At 39.2% G+C, this 20612-nt stretch overlaps 1 protein-coding gene across 4 annotated transcripts in view; it reads left to right on the forward strand.

The window, feature by feature from the left end:
* CHD7 (chromodomain helicase DNA binding protein 7) overlaps window positions 1-20612 on the forward strand; it is a 194008-nt gene that overhangs the window by 165955 nt on the left and 7441 nt on the right. For 3 of the 4 annotated variants that reach the window (XM_039523864.1, XM_039523865.1, XM_039523866.1), the window contains 18 exons: window positions 496-751; window positions 5666-5876; window positions 6526-6721; window positions 6956-7123; window positions 7432-7611; window positions 7960-8070; window positions 8151-8356; window positions 9015-9214; window positions 9739-9898; window positions 13769-13858; window positions 14334-14437; window positions 15833-15962; window positions 16323-16395; window positions 16644-16701; window positions 17842-18070; window positions 18233-18441; window positions 18626-19303; window positions 20081-20241. In XM_039523864.1, the coding sequence (XP_039379798.1) occupies window positions 496-751; window positions 5666-5876; window positions 6526-6721; window positions 6956-7123; window positions 7432-7611; window positions 7960-8070; window positions 8151-8356; window positions 9015-9214; window positions 9739-9898; window positions 13769-13858; window positions 14334-14437; window positions 15833-15962; window positions 16323-16395; window positions 16644-16701; window positions 17842-18070; window positions 18233-18441; window positions 18626-19303; window positions 20081-20241 (3420 nt within the window). The remainder of the gene's footprint in view (window positions 1-495; window positions 752-5665; window positions 5877-6525; window positions 6722-6955; window positions 7124-7431; window positions 7612-7959; window positions 8071-8150; window positions 8357-9014; window positions 9215-9738; window positions 9899-13768; window positions 13859-14333; window positions 14438-15832; window positions 15963-16322; window positions 16396-16643; window positions 16702-17841; window positions 18071-18232; window positions 18442-18625; window positions 19304-20080; window positions 20242-20612) is intronic. The other variant, XM_039523867.1, reaches the window with a different exon arrangement.

The raw sequence follows: 20612 nt of genomic DNA on the forward strand, positions 1-20612 counted from the left end.
TAAAACAAAACAAAGACCCTGAAGTGTTGTAGATATCAGTTTGTCTTCAGGTACGCTCCTTTACTTCACTTAGCTGCTATGATTGGTCTGAAATGATGGTTCTTGGCTTGGGAAATTTTTATTCAGGTGAGATCTATTTCATAACATCAAATACATGGTCACACCTGAGAAAAAATTTACCAGCCAGAAATAATACAGTAACTTTTTTTTAACTGTAGTCTTATGTATCCATAGGGTAACCAAAGCAGAATTCAGTCATTAGTGGGTTGTATGAAAATCTTCCTTTTTGAAACCCTTCTGTATCTGAGTTGTGGTAGAAAATGGAGAACAGGAAATTTTAGAGGTTCTTGGAGTTCTAGGAGTAGGGTGTTGCATATGGCGGAGATAACCAGAGCATCTCCTTAAAAGTGAAGGTGGCACAATATGATTTGAAAATAAAAACTTAGTATTTAAGGCTTTACTGTTACATAATTATTTACTAAAGCTGTCTCCTAGGTGCAAAAGCTCCAAGCCATTTTGAAGCCAATGATGTTGAGACGCCTTAAAGAGGATGTAGAAAAGAACCTGGCCCCCAAAGAAGAAACAATCATTGAAGTTGAGCTGACAAACATCCAGAAGAAATACTATCGTGCTATTCTTGAAAAGAATTTCACATTTCTCTCCAAGGGCAGTGGTCAAGCTAATGTACCTAATCTTTTAAACACTATGATGGAACTAAGAAAATGCTGCAATCATCCATACCTTATTAATGGTAGGCCTGCATATTGATCCCCTCTCTCATAATAGCTATGGGGAGTTCAAGATGATAGTGTTCCAGTATGTACACTGAAATAGTAGATTTGCCCCCTTTCCATCAAAAATTCACATGATAAAATTACTACAGATGGATGGATGTACTGCATGTCTTGACAAAACCTGTAAAATACGAGCATACTATTAATTTCCCCCAGCAGAGTGACAAAACATTTCTCTTTAAGATCATCATAGGTCCAGGTCCACATCCAGGACCACTGCTTAGAAAAGTTCATTGGTCCTGTATCCCTGGTAACTTGTGAGATGATTAGGTCAGCCTTACCCTCTAACATTTCTTATTCCCTCCCCCATGGCACTGCCACTTGAATTCCAACATGACTTTAGTAGGCCAATATGTCAAACCACTCAAGTTAGAGATTGTTGCTTTATGTCACTACAAAGCTGCATTTGGGTACATCACATCTTCTAGCTCTAGTGAATCTTGATATGCAGTTAAAATAATCTCTGAATAGAACTTGTTGAGTAAGAAGTGGTGATTAGGCGTGATATTAAAGCAGATATTTCATGACCTGCTAGAATTAGGAACAAGTTCTGGAAATAATATTTACATTTGTAAGATACCAGACTTTAATTGTCATTGGTCTTTCGGGGTAACGCTGCTGTTTTTAGATCAGGACTGAATATAGCAGGGGTCGGCAACCTTTCAGAAGTGCTGTGCTGAGTCTTCATTTATTCACTCTAATTTAAGGTTTCGCGTGCTGGTAATACATTTTAACGTTTTTAGAAGTTCTCTTTTTATAAGTCTATAATATATAACTAAACTATTGTTGTATGTAAGTAAATAAGATTTTTAAAATGTTTAAAAAGCTTCATTTAAAATTAAATTAAAATGCAGAACCCTCTGGACCGGTGGCCAGGACCCTGGCAGTGTGAGTGCCACTGAAAATCAGCTCGCATGCCACATTTGGCACGCGTGCCATAGGTTGCCTACCCCTGGAATATAGCAAGTACGCGATGATGGACCAGTATAACTTCATTACAAGCTGATATAATGTAGCTAACTAAAGTATGCTAACTTACTTGCGTTAGGTGATCAAACCTATCATCTGCTTTTTGGAGACAAAGCATTTACATACCTCTGTAAATGTCACTTCCCTCCTACTGTGTTTCTGCCCTCCAGCTTCTCTTCCCTTTTCCACAATAATCTATCGTATGTGTTTGATGTGATGCTGATTGTAAGATCCCTGATTTAAGGGCCTTTTCTGTTAAGCTGCATGCATGACCACAGTGCTAAAGAAATTATTTTTAGTTTTGAGTATTGTGAGGCTTCCAGATTGTGTTGCTTAACTAAATTTTCTTGGAATATTTTTTTATAGAGGGAAAAAGAGAAGTAAGTATACTGATGTCATTTGACTAATCTGAGATATGATTTAGTATTTTGGAATATCTTGCATCTTGTCATGTTAGATGGGTGTCTTCAAGCTCAGCTGATCCTGGACTAGAGTAGTTTAAAAAAAAAAAAAAACTTTGATCCAATAGGTAAACTGAAGGCTTTTTGTTTGGGGGCAGAGTGTGTGTGTGGTGGGGGGGGCTTAGAGTTTTTGAAAACGTACTTTTAGCAAAACAGTGCTGTCAGCTTCATGGCATTAAATGTTTAAACAAATCCTCAGCTTTAGCCAGAAAAATCATGGCTATCATAATGAGATGAAGTTTACCAAAGTAAGTCCTTTAATTCTAGAGAAGAAATTCTTCTTATTCTTGCCTTCTGTAACTGTCTGAGCCTCAGGTTTTATCCTGTTGATCAATAATTAACATCTTTGCACTTATAACAATGACACAAGCTAGTTGTAATTCTATCTCAAAACCCTACAATGGATATATACAGCAGCTTTGCATCACTATTCTGTCCAAAAACAGCTTAGTGCGGTTGCAAGATCTCAAGAGGGACTGTCACTGCTGTATTTAAAGATGTCGTGCAGATTATTCTTTTGATATTTTTCAGTGTACACAATTATGCAAATATTTTGACTCCTTAGGTCACCAGATCATATTTGGCACAGTTGGCATTGACTAGAGTGATGTGTAATATTTAAGGGGAAATAAACTCTAAAAATAGAGTTCATGAAAGCTTCTGCAAACATGTTTTGTTGCACATGAAGGTTTTTGGTTTAGGATTTTTTTTTAAAATCATCCGTTTTTTGTCAAACCAGGGCATTAAGTATCTTGCATTACATGAGGTCCCATGTAAATTTTGAGGCAGCTTTTCACAGTACTTTTAAATTGTGTTTAATAGTGGAAATTTTATGGTTGAAGTCACATGGTATTTCTTATGGTTCCTTGGTTGGGTGAGCACATTCCATGTGGAGTCAGCAGAAACTATTTTGATTCCCCTAATCTCAGGGAATGGCTGCATTTTGTATGTGTTCTGAGACAGACAAAGCAGTATCTGGTTTTTTTAGAATCATGAGCAACGGAGTTTTCTGAACAACCACTCTCAAGGACTTATAGATCATTCCTCTTCCCCACACACTAAGGAGCCAGCAGCAGAATGTGGCTCTATGCTGATCCTTGCTGCAGTGTTGTGGGGCATGGTGAGAGGGCTTAGCATTCTCTTGCCCTCACAACATCGTGTGCTCCTGGAAGTCATTTTTGATTGGCAAGTCTGAGAGCGCTGGCCCTCCTGGTGGTCCACAAATCCCGCTTCTCTTACCCACCCACCCTAAAAATAAACAACCTAAAGCTGAGGAGGGAGAAGGAAAGTTGGTGTTACTGGCTTACAGTCAGCCAAAGATACCAGATACTTCTCCCCAAAAGAAATGACCAAGTAGGGATAATGAAGACTATTGGAGGGTGAGGAAGACTGTGTTTGAGGGGCAGGGTGGGTGCATTCTTTGACAGAGTTTATTGGGGAAGGGTTGTGGAAAGGGTAAAGTGTGTTTGCAGAGGTCTCTTATGGAAGTGGTATTATCTAAACCAAACTCTGGCTCTTTTGAGGTTCCTCTATCACTAGATTTGTATGTAGGCTTGCTATGGTGTGGCTGGCTTAGTATGTCCTTTTGTATGTAGCTTGGCTACATATTTATATGTAGAGGTTTGCATGATTTTGTTCATTTCATAGTAGTACAACTTGAGCGTGATCAGAGGAAAACTGTGGGTGGGACTAAATATTGTGACTGAAGTAGTACTCTACATAAGCTGGCTGATAGTCTACAATCAGCTTGGGGCATGTGTTCAGTAAAGTATTTGACTCTCATAGCATATAGATCAGGATGGCTGCACATTTTACAACACTGAGAAGGGATTCTAGATGGAGACTGGGCTGGAAGATCTGTCTAATTCTACTGTTCTTGCCTACGTTTATTAGACTTTTTAAATGAGTCATCATTCTTGTGCAGCGTTTAGGCCATAAGGATCAATGATTAGTTAGTCCGGTGGGCAATAGTCCAGCTATGTGCTTCAGCTGATGATGCTTATGTTTGTGAGGCATTTCACATGCACTTTCTCATGTGAACTCTGTTCTGTCAATCCTAGTTGTGCAGGTGTTTGCTTAGCAATGCAGATCTCTGTCCAGGTAACCTGGCCTAAATTCGATCATATGTACGCTATCCTCCTTGATTTAATATAGAGCTGTCAGACATACTGGAAATGTAGTCACTTCAGTTCCTGTTTCTTGACTTGGGCTCATATATAGGTGAGACAATTCACATACAACAGACATGTACGGACTGCTGGTTCAGAACTCCGACTACATGTATGTGAGTGCCCTAGGAAGCTAGGAAGGAAACTTTTTTTTTTTTTTAAAGTATAACATGTTTTGTTTCCCTTACCCTCGCTCATGTTTTGCAAGGCAAATGTCCAAGATGGTCCATGTACAACTCTGAAATACATAATTTAAAAAACAGCTTTTGCTCAACATTTCAGAGAGAAAAATTTCCATTGTCCAGAAGGTCACAGAAATACTATTTCTCATGCATGGAATCAACCTGAAAGCAAATTGTGAAAAATGCCATGTGTGAAGCTTCTTGCACAGCTGAAAATAACTATCTGATGTGCTTTTAGTGGTCTGTTCGGTTCTTAATGGGCAGGTGTCCACATAATAAGCTCCCTATTTAAAATGGCATTCTTGTTGGCAGCCTCAGAAGAGAGGTCGAAGAGAGAATGGGCATAAAACTTGAACTACCTTTTGTCCCATGCAGTTTTTCTTAACCATAGCAGTCTTAGATGGAAAAGAGTGACTAGAATGTGTGTGTGTGTGTGTGTGATAGCTTCTGCAAACTAAGCAAACACAAAGGAGTACATGCAGTGAGAGGAAAGCTAAATAGAAGGTAAAACAAAATAATTTCAAAGCTCTTTGCTTTTCCAGTTAAATATTTTGTTAGCTGAACTTGGGCTCTGTGAAGGGACTGTGGCAGTAGCAGGCCTACAGCTTCTACTCTTTCATGTTTGAATATAAATATTTTTAAAAAGCTAAATACAATTTCTAAATATGTCAGAATACTCATCTTTCACACTTATACTTATCTGTTAAATTGCTTTTTCTGCCCCTTAAATATCTATTTTTAAATGGTTCAGTCAATGTCTGGTCTGCTGCTTTTTTTAATACAACTTCTGGCTTGACAGTCTCTTGTTGAAATTCATGTATTACTCATAGTTGATATTCGTTTACTTGGAAGGGGTTTTCTCCTCATCTTTTTCTGCTGAAAGCTAAGACCTTTTTTTTCCTGTATGTATGTGTGTGCGTGCGTATGTGTATATATTTAGTTAAAACTAAGCTAATGTATTTGTGTAAATGTTTATACACATAATACTTAAAACATTCCTAGGGCTTATATGCAGGGTATTGAAGGAAAGCTCATTGTTTTTATTAATAAAACCTTTATGGTATTCGTATATTGCTGTCCAATCTTTGCAGGTGCTGAAGAGAAAATTTTGGAAGAGTTTAAAGAAACACACAATGCCGACTCTCCAGATTTTCAGCTCCAGGCAATGATCCAGGCTGCTGGCAAGCTAGTACTGATTGACAAGCTGCTGCCAAAACTGAAGGCTGGTGGCCACAGGGTGCTTATCTTTTCCCAGATGGTGCGCTGCTTGGACATACTGGAAGACTACCTCATTCAAAGACGGTGAGAGCAACAATACAATACAGTCCTAAATAAATTGTATTTTCCTCAGTGGCCAAAGTATTTAACCTGTGAGTGATCTATATTGTAAAAGGATGAAACTTAGATACTTAATAATGTTACACATTAATGCTCTGGCAAGGAAAAAAGCATACCTGTAATTGCAAAGGAGTGGGGTATTTCCTAATGGGCAAGTGCAAGTGATCTCTCAGAACCTTAATGGATCACCTTTTAGTTGGTCAGGTAGATTGTCCATCTGAAGTTTAGAGTAAGAATGTCGTCTAGCTCTTGCTTGAAGGCCTGTTTCACTCTTTCGGGTGACAGCTGTTTCTGCCGTGGAAGTTGCTTAGAGGGAGAGAATGGAGTGTTTTCTTCACTTTTGCACACAGTTGATTCAAGAATATGCGCTCTCTAGTTTGCTGAGACAGTGGGCAAGGTAGTATTTTTTATTGGACCAACTTCGGTTGGTGAGAGAGACAAGCTTTTATGCTACGTAAAGCTCATCTTCAGGTCTCCACTTTGTTGGAATTCTGCTGACCTGGTAGTCATGCTGAGATTTTTCCTTTAAAAAAAATATGTTGGAAGATATGATGAGAAAGCTAATGATGAGAAAGTGATGGTAAAATCTGCTTATAACACAACTTTATTTCAGGTACCCATATGAGCGAATTGATGGTCGAGTAAGAGGCAACCTTCGTCAGGCAGCTATTGACAGGTTTTCCAGACCTGATTCTGATAGATTTGTTTTCCTGCTGTGTACAAGGGCAGGAGGTTTAGGCATTAATCTTACTGCTGCCGATACCTGCATCATTTTTGATTCAGACTGGAACCCCCAAAATGACCTCCAGGTAATATTGCAAGAGGCAATTCTTGTTAAACATTTTCTTTAGTTGTCTGCAATGTATTTTTCTACTCAGTTAGGAGAAAATGTCTGTTATTGCCTCTTAAAAACATATTAAGCTTGGAGTTTATATTTTAAAAATTTTAATTTGAGTGTTTAAAATAAACATACGAAGTTCTAGGCATTGACTTTTCATTTCTATGTAACTTGTAACTGAATATTCCTTTTTATACTTTGCCAGGCTCAAGCTCGATGTCACAGAATTGGACAGAGCAAATCAGTGAAAATCTACAGATTGATAACAAGGAATTCTTATGAAAGAGAAATGTTTGACAAAGCTAGTTTAAAGCTTGGCCTTGATAAAGCTGTACTGCAGTCTATGAGTGGAAGAGAAAATGCTACAAATGGGGTGAGAATATGTTCAGATGCAGACTTCCAAAGGCCATAAATGTATCCTATTTCTTGCTTACTGTAGCTTTAGTTAAAGGAAATTGGGGTTTTTTGACTGTCAATTAGCTTCAGAATAGGTTTACCTTTGTTTTTACTGTTCTTCACAGAAGATAAGTGCAACAAGTGTGAATGTTTTTATTGACCAACAAAACATTTTTGAAGTTTACAATTTTTAAGGGTTAAGTAAAAGGCAAAATGTCTGGCTATGCTATGAGATGTAAACAATGACATATCCAAGGAGATTGTTTCTCTCCTCCCAAATTATAGGTACAGCAGCTTTCTAAGAAAGAAATAGAAGATCTTCTACGAAAGGGGGCTTATGGTGCTCTTATGGATGAAGAGGATGAAGGGTCCAAATTTTGTGAAGAAGACATTGATCAGATTCTCCTAAGGCGAACACACACAATTACTATTGAGTCTGAAGGGAAAGGCTCAACATTTGCTAAGGTGTGCTTTGAAATTTGAAGAAAAAGTTGATAAAATATTACCAAGATAGATGAAAATAGTGATAAATCTGCTTTCTGCTTAATTTAGCTTTTAGATTTATGCTGTCCAACTTACTGTTGCCTATTGATTGGACAGTGAGTAAATCTCCATATAAATATATATGGGTGTTTCAGTATGTCCCGTTACTATGTTTCGATGTCTCCATAATGTTAACTTTAAGGGACACCTCCTTTTGCTTTTATGATACTAATTTTTTAAAAAAATAGTTACATTTACAACTGAAAATGGAAACTTTTTCCTGGTGATACACAGTAAAGAACTCAATGTAGTTTTTTTCATATTGTCTAGGCTAGTTTTGTTGCATCTGGGAACAGGACAGACATTTCCTTGGATGACCCCAATTTCTGGCAGAAGTGGGCTAAGAAGGCTGAGTTGGATATTGATGCCTTAAATGGAAGGGTGAGACATTTATACAAGTTCATAATTCATTTAAAAGAGGATTTTTCTGAGTTTTCACGTTCTTTTCATTTTCGTTTTAGAACAACCTAGTTATTGATACACCAAGAGTAAGAAAGCAAACCAGGCTGTATAGTGCAGTCAAAGAAGATGAACTAATGGAGTTTTCAGACCTGGAAAGTGATTCTGAAGAAAAGCCCTGTACAAAGCCCCGTAGACCTCAGGACAAATCCCAGGGTTATGCAAGGAGTGAATGTTTTAGAGTGGAGAAGAACCTTTTGGTCTATGGGTAAGTAGAAGGCATCTGAATGGCAATGTAAAAAATACTTGTCTTTTTTTTATACCAGTCCAAAGAGAGCTGTGGATAAATATTCTGAAGTATGGAAGTCTTATAATTTATAGTCAGTAACTGAAACATCATCTAGTATTGTACTGAAATCCTGTTTTGCCAGTTGATAAATTGGATGCTGAACTTTTCTTATCTCATGGTGGATAGCCCAATTTGAGTCCTTGTATCTTAGCAGGCAGGCAACTATATGTGGCTACCATTATGGTGCGCTTCTTAGTCACTTTGTGTCTCTTTATCCAGAAAGATTGCATGTGATTATTATGAATGATGTATTTCAGGATCAAACTAAAATTGACCCCAAATCGTTCTGGGGTTCAAATCCCTATTCATACCTTATTGGAAACATCATTGTTAGACATATGTACTTTATTATTACCAGTATAATTCAATTGCAGCTTTTACGAGCAGTGAACTTATTGCCTACTCTGTAAAATAAGCATTCTTAACTTTTCAGTGCTGGAAGTTGGATTTCCTGACATGACCTGCTAATGCAAATACAAGAGCTCCTAACCCATCTGGCACCTAGGGTTTAAAATGAAAATCACAAATGGAAATTCCAGTGCCAGAACTGTGTTCTTTAAGCATATTTTTCTTGTAGTTGGGGTCGGTGGACAGACATCCTTTCACATGGGCGCTATAAACGTCCGCTAACGGAACAAGATGTGGAAACCATCTGCCGGACAATCCTGGTTTATTGTCTTAATCACTACAAAGGAGATGAAAATATCAAAAGTTTCATCTGGGATCTGATCACTCCAACTGCAGATGGACAAACACGAGCCTTGGTTAACCACTCTGGTATGTCTACCACCATACCAGTGATGGTGCTACTGTAGGTGGGGGAACCCTGCTGCAGTTGTACTACATACTACTTCTAAACTGTAGCATATACTACACCTTTTGTGCTGGGGGAAGCGGTGTTGGTTCAGTGAGTTAGTACTCTTCCTCTGAGTCAGAATTGAACAAATACTCCAGCATGGTGTTAGAGTGCTGCTGGAGGTGATGTCTAGTCATTGGTTCCCATGTCAATTTTCACAAAAGCAGGGAATTTAACCCCATTATCCTGGCCAGATACACTACACCGTGGGTAGTAGCACTCTTCATAGCTAAATTCTTACTATAGTTTCAACTGACTTTGGTATTCAAAATCCCCTGTACTAAATTGTTGTGTTGCTATTAATTGTGAATTGACATGTTTCACCTCAAGAGTGGCTGCGGTGGCACTTAGTTTTCATATCCGTTTGTCAGTAATGCACTTTGGGATCCTTGGGATCAAACTTCTTCAATTCAAACTGTGAGAAGTGTTGGGGGATGTTTTGTAGGCCTATCTGCACCAGTGCCCAGGGGAAGGAAAGGAAAAAAAGTGAAAGCCCAGAGTTCACAGCCAATGCTGCAAGATGCTGATTGGCTGGCAAGCTGTAACCCAGATGTCTTGTTTCAAGAGGACAGCTATAAGAAACACCTCAAACATCACTGTAATAAGTAAGTGTGTTTAATTTATAGTGAGCTTATAGTTCTTAATATGTGTGAGAACCTTCATTTGGATATCTTTAATAGAACCACAGGACCACGTAGTGGGGCCATAAACTGCTGTACATTGCTGTTAACTTGTGATGAAGCATCACATCATTTCAGACCAGGCCTGGGTGATTGGCTGTAAACTTTTTGGGGGGGATGATTGGCTTTAATGAGGACATTTCAGGAAGAAAGTTTGTTTTGTTCACTAAGTGAGAGAGTTTTCATTATTCCCAATGTGCCAAAAAGAGGAGTGAATCCTGGCTTTAAGACAGCCTCTCCAACAATGTGTGGCATCTCAGGGCTATCCAAAACTATCCTGATGCTAGTAGTTCTCCACAATTCTTTTCTTTCTCCTCCCCATCTCCCAGACTCATAATCACATAACCTTTTCCTTGAATCTCTTGATGTGGGTTCTTGGCCCCCAGGCTTTTACCTCTCGCCTTCATCTCACTTTTTCCTACTCTCCCTCTTGCACCTTCTGTTGTACCCAAACATCTCTCCTTCCTGTTCCTTTGACCCCTTCTCAGTTTTGCTCCTTTCTTTGCTTGGAACAAAGTTCAACTTCTTGCCTCCCAAGCCTCCACTTCCCTGTTAATCCTTCCTTAAAACTCAGCCCTTCTGGGAGTTGTTCCAGTCTTTTCCCATCAAAATCATAATGTCCATTCCTTCCTGAATCATTTTTCCAAGTCTAGTCTTTCCAGATCTGCAGGGGCAGAGACTGTCCTATTGTGGGGTTTTTTTTTTGTTTTTGTTTGTTTTGTGTCTTTAAATCTCTGTATATTTTGGTACAAAGTAAATGTATAATAGGAAGGGACCACCTGAATTCTTTTTGATTTGCTTTTGTAGCATCTTAGACTATGTCTGCACTTACGGCATTGTGCAGAGTACAGATATTACGTGTAGCTCTACGCCAGGGGTTGGCAACCTTTCAGAAGTAGTGTGCCGAGTCTTCATTTATTCACTCTAATTTAAGGTTTCGCATGTCGGCAATACATTTTAACATTTTTAGAAGGTCTCATTATATAAGCCTATAACGTATAACTAAACTATTCTAGTATGTAAAGTAAATAAGGTTTCAAAATATTTAAGAAGCTTCATTTAAAATTAAATTAAAATGCAGAGCCCTCCGGACCGGTGGCCAGGACCTGGGCAATGTGAGTGCCACTGAAAATCAGCTCACGTGCCACCTTCGGCACATGTGCCGCAGGTTGCCTACCCCTGCTATATGCCAAAGTGAAAGGCAGGCTGAATCGAAACTTGTCACTGCAAAGTGTAGCTATGTGCTGCAGTGAAAGGCTTCTTTCCCTGCTGCCTCCCTGCTGCCAGAGCCTTTCTGGGCTGTAAGTTTAAACGTACCTTTAGTAGTTGGGGATTTTGTCACTATCCTTTTATCATATGCTGGTTCTCTTCCACATCTCAGCTGTGCATACTCTGTCCCAGACTTACGACAGGGTTCCCAAACTTTGACCAAAGATCTTGGACCTAATTCTCCTCACCCAAATAAACCCTCTTCTTTTTGTGCTGTTACTTTACCACATGGGTATCCAGGAATATGTAATATACCTGCATTGAAGTGTCACTCAAAGCTTTTTGTGACATATGTTGCATGTCTTATTACTATTGTCATGCTGTTTAAAAGAAATAATCAGTACTGAAAAGATATTCCTTGGCCATATTAGGTGTGGAGTGGAAGAGAAGGGGAAAGGCACTTAAGCTAGTTATCAGTTATTTTCAAGATGTTTGCCATGCTAAGAGGCAGTTTCTACCTACTGATGAAAATGAATAACAGTATGCAAGTCTTTGACTCAAAAACCTCTGATTCTTCTAAACTGTCACTCAAATCCACCTTCATTTGCTCTTCAAATAACTATTTAATTCCTGCACCACAACTGTCCCTTTCAGCCCCCAAATAGAGGTCCTGGCCCCTTCCTACATCAATCTGTACATCAGAATCCTAGACTTCCAACTCTTGCCTTCAGTAAATTGGTATCATAACACAATTAACAATATTAGGAAAGCTGATGGCAGCACTGGAACCAGGGGTGCTGGGGGAGCTGCTGCATCCTCTGGTTTGAAGTCATATCCAGGGCTCACAGTTAGATTCAATGGCTCTCAGCACCCACACTATACACACTGTCCCAGCACCCCAGAATGGCAGGTCATTGCGCAGGATCGTTTTCAGTCCCAGTCTTATCCCTTCCCAGATTCACAGGGGCTGAGAGCAGGGGCTGTAGAGGCAACATGTTTAGCTCTGTGTGAAGTGGAGGAAGCTCATTACTGACTTGAATGAAGAGGATGCCGGGGTGGGAAGCAACCAAAACTGGCTCTATAAGGATCAACATTCTGTCCTTCTGTGTGATAATTGCATACAGGACTTTTGAAAGGGGCAGTGGCATAACCTGATGAAACCTTTTTTCCCCCTCAACTTTCCTCCCTCTTTTTCCCTCTTCCCTTCGTACTTGGCTTGATGTAACAACAGGTGTTATCCAATTGCTATTACCATTTTTGTCAATATTATGGCACTCAAGATGATGCAATGCCTGTGCAGTCATATGTACATTTCCATGCATGAGCCTGAGAGGGGGTCCCTTACAGTACAAGGATGATGAGTGCAAGGGTAAGTGGATGGGAACAGTCTGACACCTGTGTACAGTTTTTTGCGTTTTTGACAAAATTCCAACTAAAGTGTAGCCCCTGCTACCTTCACAGGACTTCTTTAAATCACATGCACAAAACTGGGTGTTTGCTGCTCCTAATTGCTGGTGAGGTGCTCTCAAAATTGGTGGTGGTTTGAAGTTTTTACATGCAACCTGGTGATCAGATTTCTGCCTCTCTGATCCCCCCTCACTATTCCAGGAGGAGCAGCAGCAGTTCAACAGTTGGTGTGATGACTTTAGATTCAGTTTGAGAGGGTGGGCTGAGCAATCCATTGTAGTCAGCATTGATGTTACTTCATTAATTGGGCAGCAGGGGGTGTCTTTATTGGGTAAATGTAGTAGAGCATGTTTTCCAGGTAGATCTTTGCTGTAAAGAATGCTTTCCTAGCCATCTTGAAAATCCAGTCCCTGCCATTTCCAGTTGTCTAAACTTTGACTGTGAATACTTGATAATGGTTCAAAAAATTATCTGTAGTATTTCGGAGACGAGACAGAGTAAACCTGAATAACTAAAATTCCACCTTCCACAAGTAGTTATGTAGATGCACAGGTGAAATAAAATAGCAGTTTGAATAGGAAAGTGTAAAAATAGCTAATATCTCCTAAGGGAAATGGGGGGATTTTGGTTTTTTCATTCTCTGAAGCAAAAAGTTGTATAATCTGAAAAACCTGACATTCCATATTGAGGGTTTATGGTAAGGTAGTAAAACCAGATTTTATATCTCGTTTATTCCTACAACTTCTGATGTGCTTCCAAAAATGGTATTAAGGCAGCAGCTGAGGAAATTTTATGAGATAATGAAGCAGAACAGTTACTGAAAGCCATCTGCTCAGTTGTTTACAAACTTGCTTCAATACTTCAGAGGCAGTGGTAGAGTACGTGTTTAAACTTCACAAGCTGCACTAGGTAGAACTAAATGAAATGCGCCTGGGCTGGGTTGAGCTCGATCCCTCTCTGTGCAGTGTAAGCGGTTGCCAGGCAGGCCTGTTGGAAGCCAGCAGAAAGCACCACACAGAGGTGATTATGTGCCACCATCTGTCACGCTTCAAGCCTACCATACAGCATGGCTAATCAGCCTTGGCAGGATGATGGATGAACAGCAGCAGCTGCCAAAAGCCACTGTTGGCAAACAGTCCTGAAGTTAAGAACTTTTTTCCCCTCTGCCTTCCTCTCCAGGGTCCTGCTGCGTGTCCGCATGCTGTACTATCTAAGACAAGAAGTTATAGGGGACCAAGCAGACAAGATCTTAGAGGGTGCTGACTCAAGGTTAGTGCAAGTGCAGGTTTGTTCTTTGCTTTGTAACACTGAATATATCTGAAAAATACTGTAATGTGACATTTAAAGAGCTTCATAATCCATCAATTTACACATCTATTTTCAAGCAACTGGATAAATCATTAAGTACTGGATATTTGGGGGTAAAGGGTGACAAATGGGATTTTGAACTTTGTTTATAATGGAGGATTATTCACTCACTGCTTAAACATTGAATATATATTTTTAAATTAACATTAAAAAAACTTAAATGAATAACATTTGGACAGTTTTTGAGCGTTACACCTCAAAATAATTCCTACAATTGGACCATTTTTTGATTATTTTCAGGAATCTCGATTTCAGATTTGTTCCAAGAAATGTATGTTTGCTGAATAGTTTTAAACACATCACTTTAATGCATATAGGTGTGTGGTGCCTTGTCCTTCAGTAGTGGTTTAATAAAAATGTAATCCTCTCTTTACAGTGAAGTAGATGTGTGGATACCTGAACCGTTCCATGCTGAGGTTCCTACAGACTGGTGGGATAAAGAAGCAGATAAATCCCTCTTAATTGGTGTATTCAAACATGGTAAGTGATGTCTCACTCTGAGCAAAATGCAGTTGTAAAGCTTTCTGTGTGTAAAACTATTCAGTCATAATATTAACAAGTATAGTTCCAAAGAACTGTTGGCTTCTATCTCCTTTTTTCCCCCTTGTATTAAAAAATCTAATATGAGTTGTAAATATCAGATGCTGTTTTTAAATGTTTGCAGAACATTTGAGAAGAAAACATTACTTTCTTGGCTGTAAATAAAACAAAACCATATTTGTTTTAATAATAGCCAAGCAATACTATAGATCTCCATAAACTTTGCTTCCAGCACTGCTTCACTTGCTAACTCTGCCAACCAGTGTCAAAGTGGACGGTGGGCTTAACCTCTGCTATTAATCTGTACAAGTGCCTCCTGGGCTTTGTTCCAAGCAATATTTCACAAATGTCAGTGCTGAGAACTCCCGGCTCCCTTGAGTGGGATGCAGCCTTGTTAACTTTGAAAGGCTGGGGATGCAGAGCTGGCATGATATATACAGTGAGCGATTCCTGATTATAATCCCAATTCTCTGGAGGTCGCAGAGGTATTCTCAGCAGCGCAGCCTGACTAAAGGGGAGAATGATGGCTTATAAAACCTTTCATGATTACAGTTTGGCTTGAGGCTCTACAGCAGTTAGGAGCAGTGTGTTGTAGTACAAATCCTAATTGAATTGTGCTGTTCTGCCTATGTACAGCAGCTCCGTTTTGTGGGCTCAGCTGAGGCAAGTGTAGTCTAAAAATCATTTTCCTGCAGTGCACTGTTGGGATCTGCCATTTTCCATCTAGTCAACTTGGGCAGTAAAAAAAGCAAACAGCAGTTTGAAAACTATAGAGGGAACAGTGTCATCTTACTGACATGCATCATCCTAAACCTAATAAGACAGGTTCGCTGGCCTTGCGTACAACCCATGTATGCAGCATTTTTTCAGCTTTAATGCAGGTTCCGGCAGGGCCAGAGCTATAGAAAGAGAGGGAGGTGAAGGAGGAGGGGGGTGAATGTGGAGAACTGCTGCAGAGGTCATAAAGTAATCATTAAGAAGTTTTTCATGTGTCATATAAAACTGGATATTGGGGGAAAAAAAGCCTAGAAAATATTCCTGGTTTAGTATTTGCTATTATTTGTTGCAAATGTTTTCACATTAGTACTTTTTACATTGGTGAAGTTATTCATACGAGAATATTTTGTTACATGAATAGAAAGAAACTAATTTCCAGGATCCTGAGTATCTTTATGAAATAGTTTGATTCAAGTCAAGATGATGAGGAAGAGATTTGTTTTATGAAAGTAAAACATGTACCATTTGTCCTTATAACATCAATCATTCTGTTGAGTTGTGGTGTGATTTCTTTTTCTTTTTTTCTTCCCTCCCCCCCTTCTGCCCCACCCCATACAGGCTATGAGAAGTACAATTCTATGAGAGCTGACTCTGCGCTGTGCTTTCTGGAACGGGTTGGTATGCCTGATGCCAAGGCCATAGCTGCTGAACAGAGAGGGACAGATATGTTAGCAGATGGTGGTGATGGGTAAGAAGGATATTTATAAATGTAATAAATAATAAACTGATTTTAATAAAATAAGTGCTGTATATGTTGGCGTGAGTTCACTTATTGTGTTTACATCTGACTTGAGGATACTAAGTGATAATGTATTAGTTAATACAGTGTAAAAATACTTCAGACTAATATTTTCAGAGAAGCAGATAAATTGAGACAGGTGAACTTGACATATTTGTGTATTAATACATCACAAACGGATACTTGTTTTTTTCACACTTCTGTTTTTGTCACTTGTTCTTTGAGACATATAACATCAGTAATATGGGTTGTTTTGAGAAAAATACTTCTGTTCTGATAACTATTTTTATCATTTTAAATTTTGTGTAGAGGAGAGTTTGACAGAGAAGATGAAGATCCAGAATATAAACCAACCAGAATTCCTTTTAAGGATGAAATTGATGTAAGAACCTCAATGTAGTAATGCAGATGTGTAATGTTGACATTCAGTGCCTATGTTAATGTTCTTAGAATGATGTTTAATTATAAAAGTTCACAAGCCACCAGATAAAACACATTTGTGACAATCATACCTTGCTGCTAGTGTTTGGGGGTTTTTGTTTGTTTGTTTTTGGAAGATTGCCCTTTTTCCTCTAAAAGATAAAGCACAACTGAAGCCTAAAACTAAAGTAACTCTTGTCTTCCCCAAAGGAATTTGCAAACTCACCTCCAGAAGATAAAGAAGAATCCATAGAGAGCCACACAACAAGTAAGGGTTTGTGAAAATGAAAAGGGAGGGGCTAATGCATTTTAATAATTATCCATATTAATACCCATACTTAAGATACTAGCTTAGTCCTTTTGGACAAATCGATGTTAAAACTTTTTAGTGCTTAGAAGAGCGAAATCTTTCAGAGTCTTAAGTCAGGGATTCTCAAATTTCATTGCACCGTGACCCCCTTCTGACAACAAAAATTACTTCACAATCCCAGGAGCGGGGACTGAAGCCTGAGCCTGCCCGAGCCTCACTGCACCGGCTGGGGGGACCAAAGCCCGAGCCCCACCACTCTGGGCAGGGAGGGCCAAAGCTGAAGCTCAAGGGCTTCAGCCCCAGGCAGGGGCCATGCAACCTGAGCCCCGTCGTCCAGGGCTGAAGCCCTTGGGCAGCGGGGCTTGGGCTTCAGGCCTGGGCCTGAGCAAGTCTAAATCAGCTCTGATGACCCCATTCAAAGGGGGTCATGACCCTCTTTGGGTTCCCAACGCACAGATTAAGAACGGATGTCTTAGATCTTAATTCTTAGCTACTTGTGAACAATCCCGCTTTATTATGTGTCTTGTTCAGTTTCTGATTACACAGTGGGGTTTATGGGATGGTAAAACTCTACATATTTAAGATATGAAAGTCTAGCCATTGATATTTTTCCAGTGGATAATATTGAAATCATTTAAAATATGTTTCTCAGTAGTGAGGAAGCTTGCCAAGTGTAAGAGTAAAAAATAATAAGATGGGAAATGGTAAATGTGTTTCCTCATAAGGGACTGAATAATTTTAGTACATATGTTTAGAGATCTATCGCGTTAACTTTACTCTATAATGCAAATCTCCTGATGTCACAAAACAAGTCAATAAGGAAGGTGCATGTGATAGAAATATTAGGAATAAGAGGAAGGCAGTTGGCTATACGTAAGTATTTGTCAAATTTATGTAACTTTCTGAGGTAGGTTTTTTACTAATCCTATCCATTCCTCCCTTTCAAACAAAAATAGTTATTCCCAATTTTTATTTATTTCACTTCTAGAGTAATGAAGTATACTTTCACCTTACAAAATTAGAATCCTGTGTAGTCAAAAAGACTTTGAAATGCCTAATGTTATCCTTACAATACACAAATATTTTTCTATTCTCTAGGCAAGCACAGTGAAAGCAATGCTGAGTTAGGCCAACTCTACTGGCCCACCACTTCAACCCTGACTACCCGTCTGCGTCGCCTCATTACTGCCTATCAGCGCAGCTACAAAAGGCAACAAATGAGGCAAGAGGCACTAATGAAGACGGACCGACGGAGACGTCGGCCTAGGGAGGAAGTGAGAGCACTAGAAGCAGAAAGAGAAGCTATAATAACTGAAAAACGTCAAAAGTGAGTTTAAGATTTCTTCCCCCAAATGCCAATGGCAGATATCTATGAAAATGTATGTTGCCATCACTTCAGTTTTGCTTTGGATTAATAGGTAACATTTGGGGTCTTCCGGTGCAGTAAGTCAGGCCTTGTTCTAACCATTCTTAATTTTTTGCACTCTAGATGGACAAGAAGAGAAGAAGCAGATTTTTATCGTGTTGTATCTACTTTTGGGATTATTTTTGACCCTATGAAACAACAATTTGACTGGAACCAGTTCAGAGCTTTTGCTAGGCTTGATAAGAAGTCCGATGAAAGTTTGGAGAAGTACTTTAATTGTTTTGTGACTATGTGCAGGCGGGTATGCCGAATGCCAGCCAAACCAGATGAAGGTAAGTTTATAATAATAAAAATCCACATGAATAATTTACTCTGTTTAAAATCAAGAGACTAATCCTGTTGAAACATGATTTGATAACAAAACATAGTAATTACAAATTTTGTAATTTTTCAATCTTTAAAAACCAACTTTTATATTCAATCAGGTTAAACAATGAAAATCCAATTTTGTTACAGAACCACCTGATCTTTCCACCATGATTGAGCCAATCACAGAGGAGCGTGCTTCTAGGACTTTATATCGCATAGAACTGTTACGGAAAATCCGTGAGCAGGTTCTCCATCACCCTCAGTTGGGGGAGAGGCTAAAATTGTGCCAGCCAAGCTTGGATCTGCCAGAGTGGTGGGAGTGTGGTAAACATGACAAAGACTTACTGATTGGTGCTGCTAAACATGGAGTCAGTAGGACAGATTATCACATCCTGAATGACCCTGAACTCTCTTTTCTTGATGCCCACAGAAATTTTGCTCAAAACAGAGGGGCAGGTAATGCAAGTAGTGTGTCTTCACTAAACCCACTGGGTGCTGGCTGCAGTCATACGCCCCCTATTGTTCCATCCACACCAGTACAAGATGACAAGGCTACAGAACAAGCTGAGTCTAAAGTTGAGGGGTCTGAAAATTCAGCAGCCAAAGAAAAGTCTGATATTAAAGAGGAGACAGATATTGCAGAAAAAGGCATTAAGCAGGAATGTGATGCTGAGGCTGAGCCTGGACCTGTTAAATGTGAAAGGAAAGCTATAGAAATGAGTACAGATGTAGATCCAAAATCTATTTCTGAAAAAGGTTCAGAAGAGGACGAAGAGGAGAAACTTGATGATGATGACAAATCAGAAGAGTCCTCCCAACCTGAAGGTAATGCATACAGAAATGATTTGACTAACAGAGAAAAGCCATGAAGCTAATGTTAAAAGTTGTGCCAGCTGATAGTTGGCAGCCAAGGAGCCATTATGGCAACTGAGGATTGGACAGATACATCTGCTCCCCAGCCACTCTCCTTAGGCCAATGGCCCAGATAGGGTGGTGTAAGAGCAGCTACAACAGCGCTGTTTCACCTGGGGATTCCCCCAGAGCAAGTCAATATTAAGATAGCGAATTGAGCCAATAATATAGGCTCTTGGCACCATCAGAGCGCACAGAGGCTGTAGAAGGGCCAAGGATATGCCCCAACAATTATTCAATAAGTATCTAAATTACAAGCATTACTGTGCCTCAGGATTATCAATCTTACTTTTTAGTTATTGTTTTAAAATATTTCAGTAGAAAGCTGAAATCCTTCTCTGAAAGGGTTAACAAAATGGTATACTAAATTCCCCTTTTTTCACCCTGAAATGCCAATAGTTTGACTGCTGCAAGGTTTCGGTCAATGTTTTATAGCAGAAGAATTTAAGTTAGTGGTTTTCTTCATTAGCATATGGAAAGCTCCTCTGGAAAAATAATAATGTTTATACCAAATGTTACTCAACTCTGAAGCTACAGCATGACTAATCCACATTACAAAAAGACCAAAATTGTACTTAAAAAAAAAAAAAAGAGTACCTTTCCCCTCTACATTCCACATTTCAACCAAAGATTTTGAGTTAGGATGATTGGTCTGTTTGTAGCTAATGCCTGGTGATTGTTATTCCTCAGCAGGAACAGTTTCTCAGGGTAAGAATTTTGATGAAGAAAGCAATGCATCTATGAGCACTGCAAGGGATGAAACCCGTGATGGATTCTATTTGGAAGATGGAGATCCTTCAGTCGCTCAGTTGCTTCATGAGAGAACATTTGCCTTTTCTTTCTGGCCTAAGGTTGGTTCACGATTGACCAGTACCTTTCTCAGTATGAATAGAACATGGAAAACTTCCTGCTTTATTTCATTAATGGTCTTTCAGTTTTGCAGATTGTATGTTTCTCTAATGTTCAAAACACATTTTATTAATGGTCTAATAGAGACCTAGGAAGTTTATGAAATAAGGTTGTAAATTTCAATTTCTTTGAGAGTAGGCAGAGAAAAAAGTAGGAATTACATTACGTTCTTTGGTATAGACAGACTGGTGTAATGCATTATTTTTCTTGCAAACTATATATTCTTATGTCAACAGAATCACACTTTTGTTGATAGAAGCAAATTTATTACCTTGATTTATGGGTTTCATCTGCAGAGGTGCCTACAATGTTA

This window comes from Mauremys reevesii, linkage group 2, assembly GCF_016161935.1.
Source record: "Mauremys reevesii isolate NIE-2019 linkage group 2, ASM1616193v1, whole genome shotgun sequence".
Classification (NCBI taxonomy): domain Eukaryota; kingdom Metazoa; phylum Chordata; order Testudines; family Geoemydidae; genus Mauremys; species Mauremys reevesii.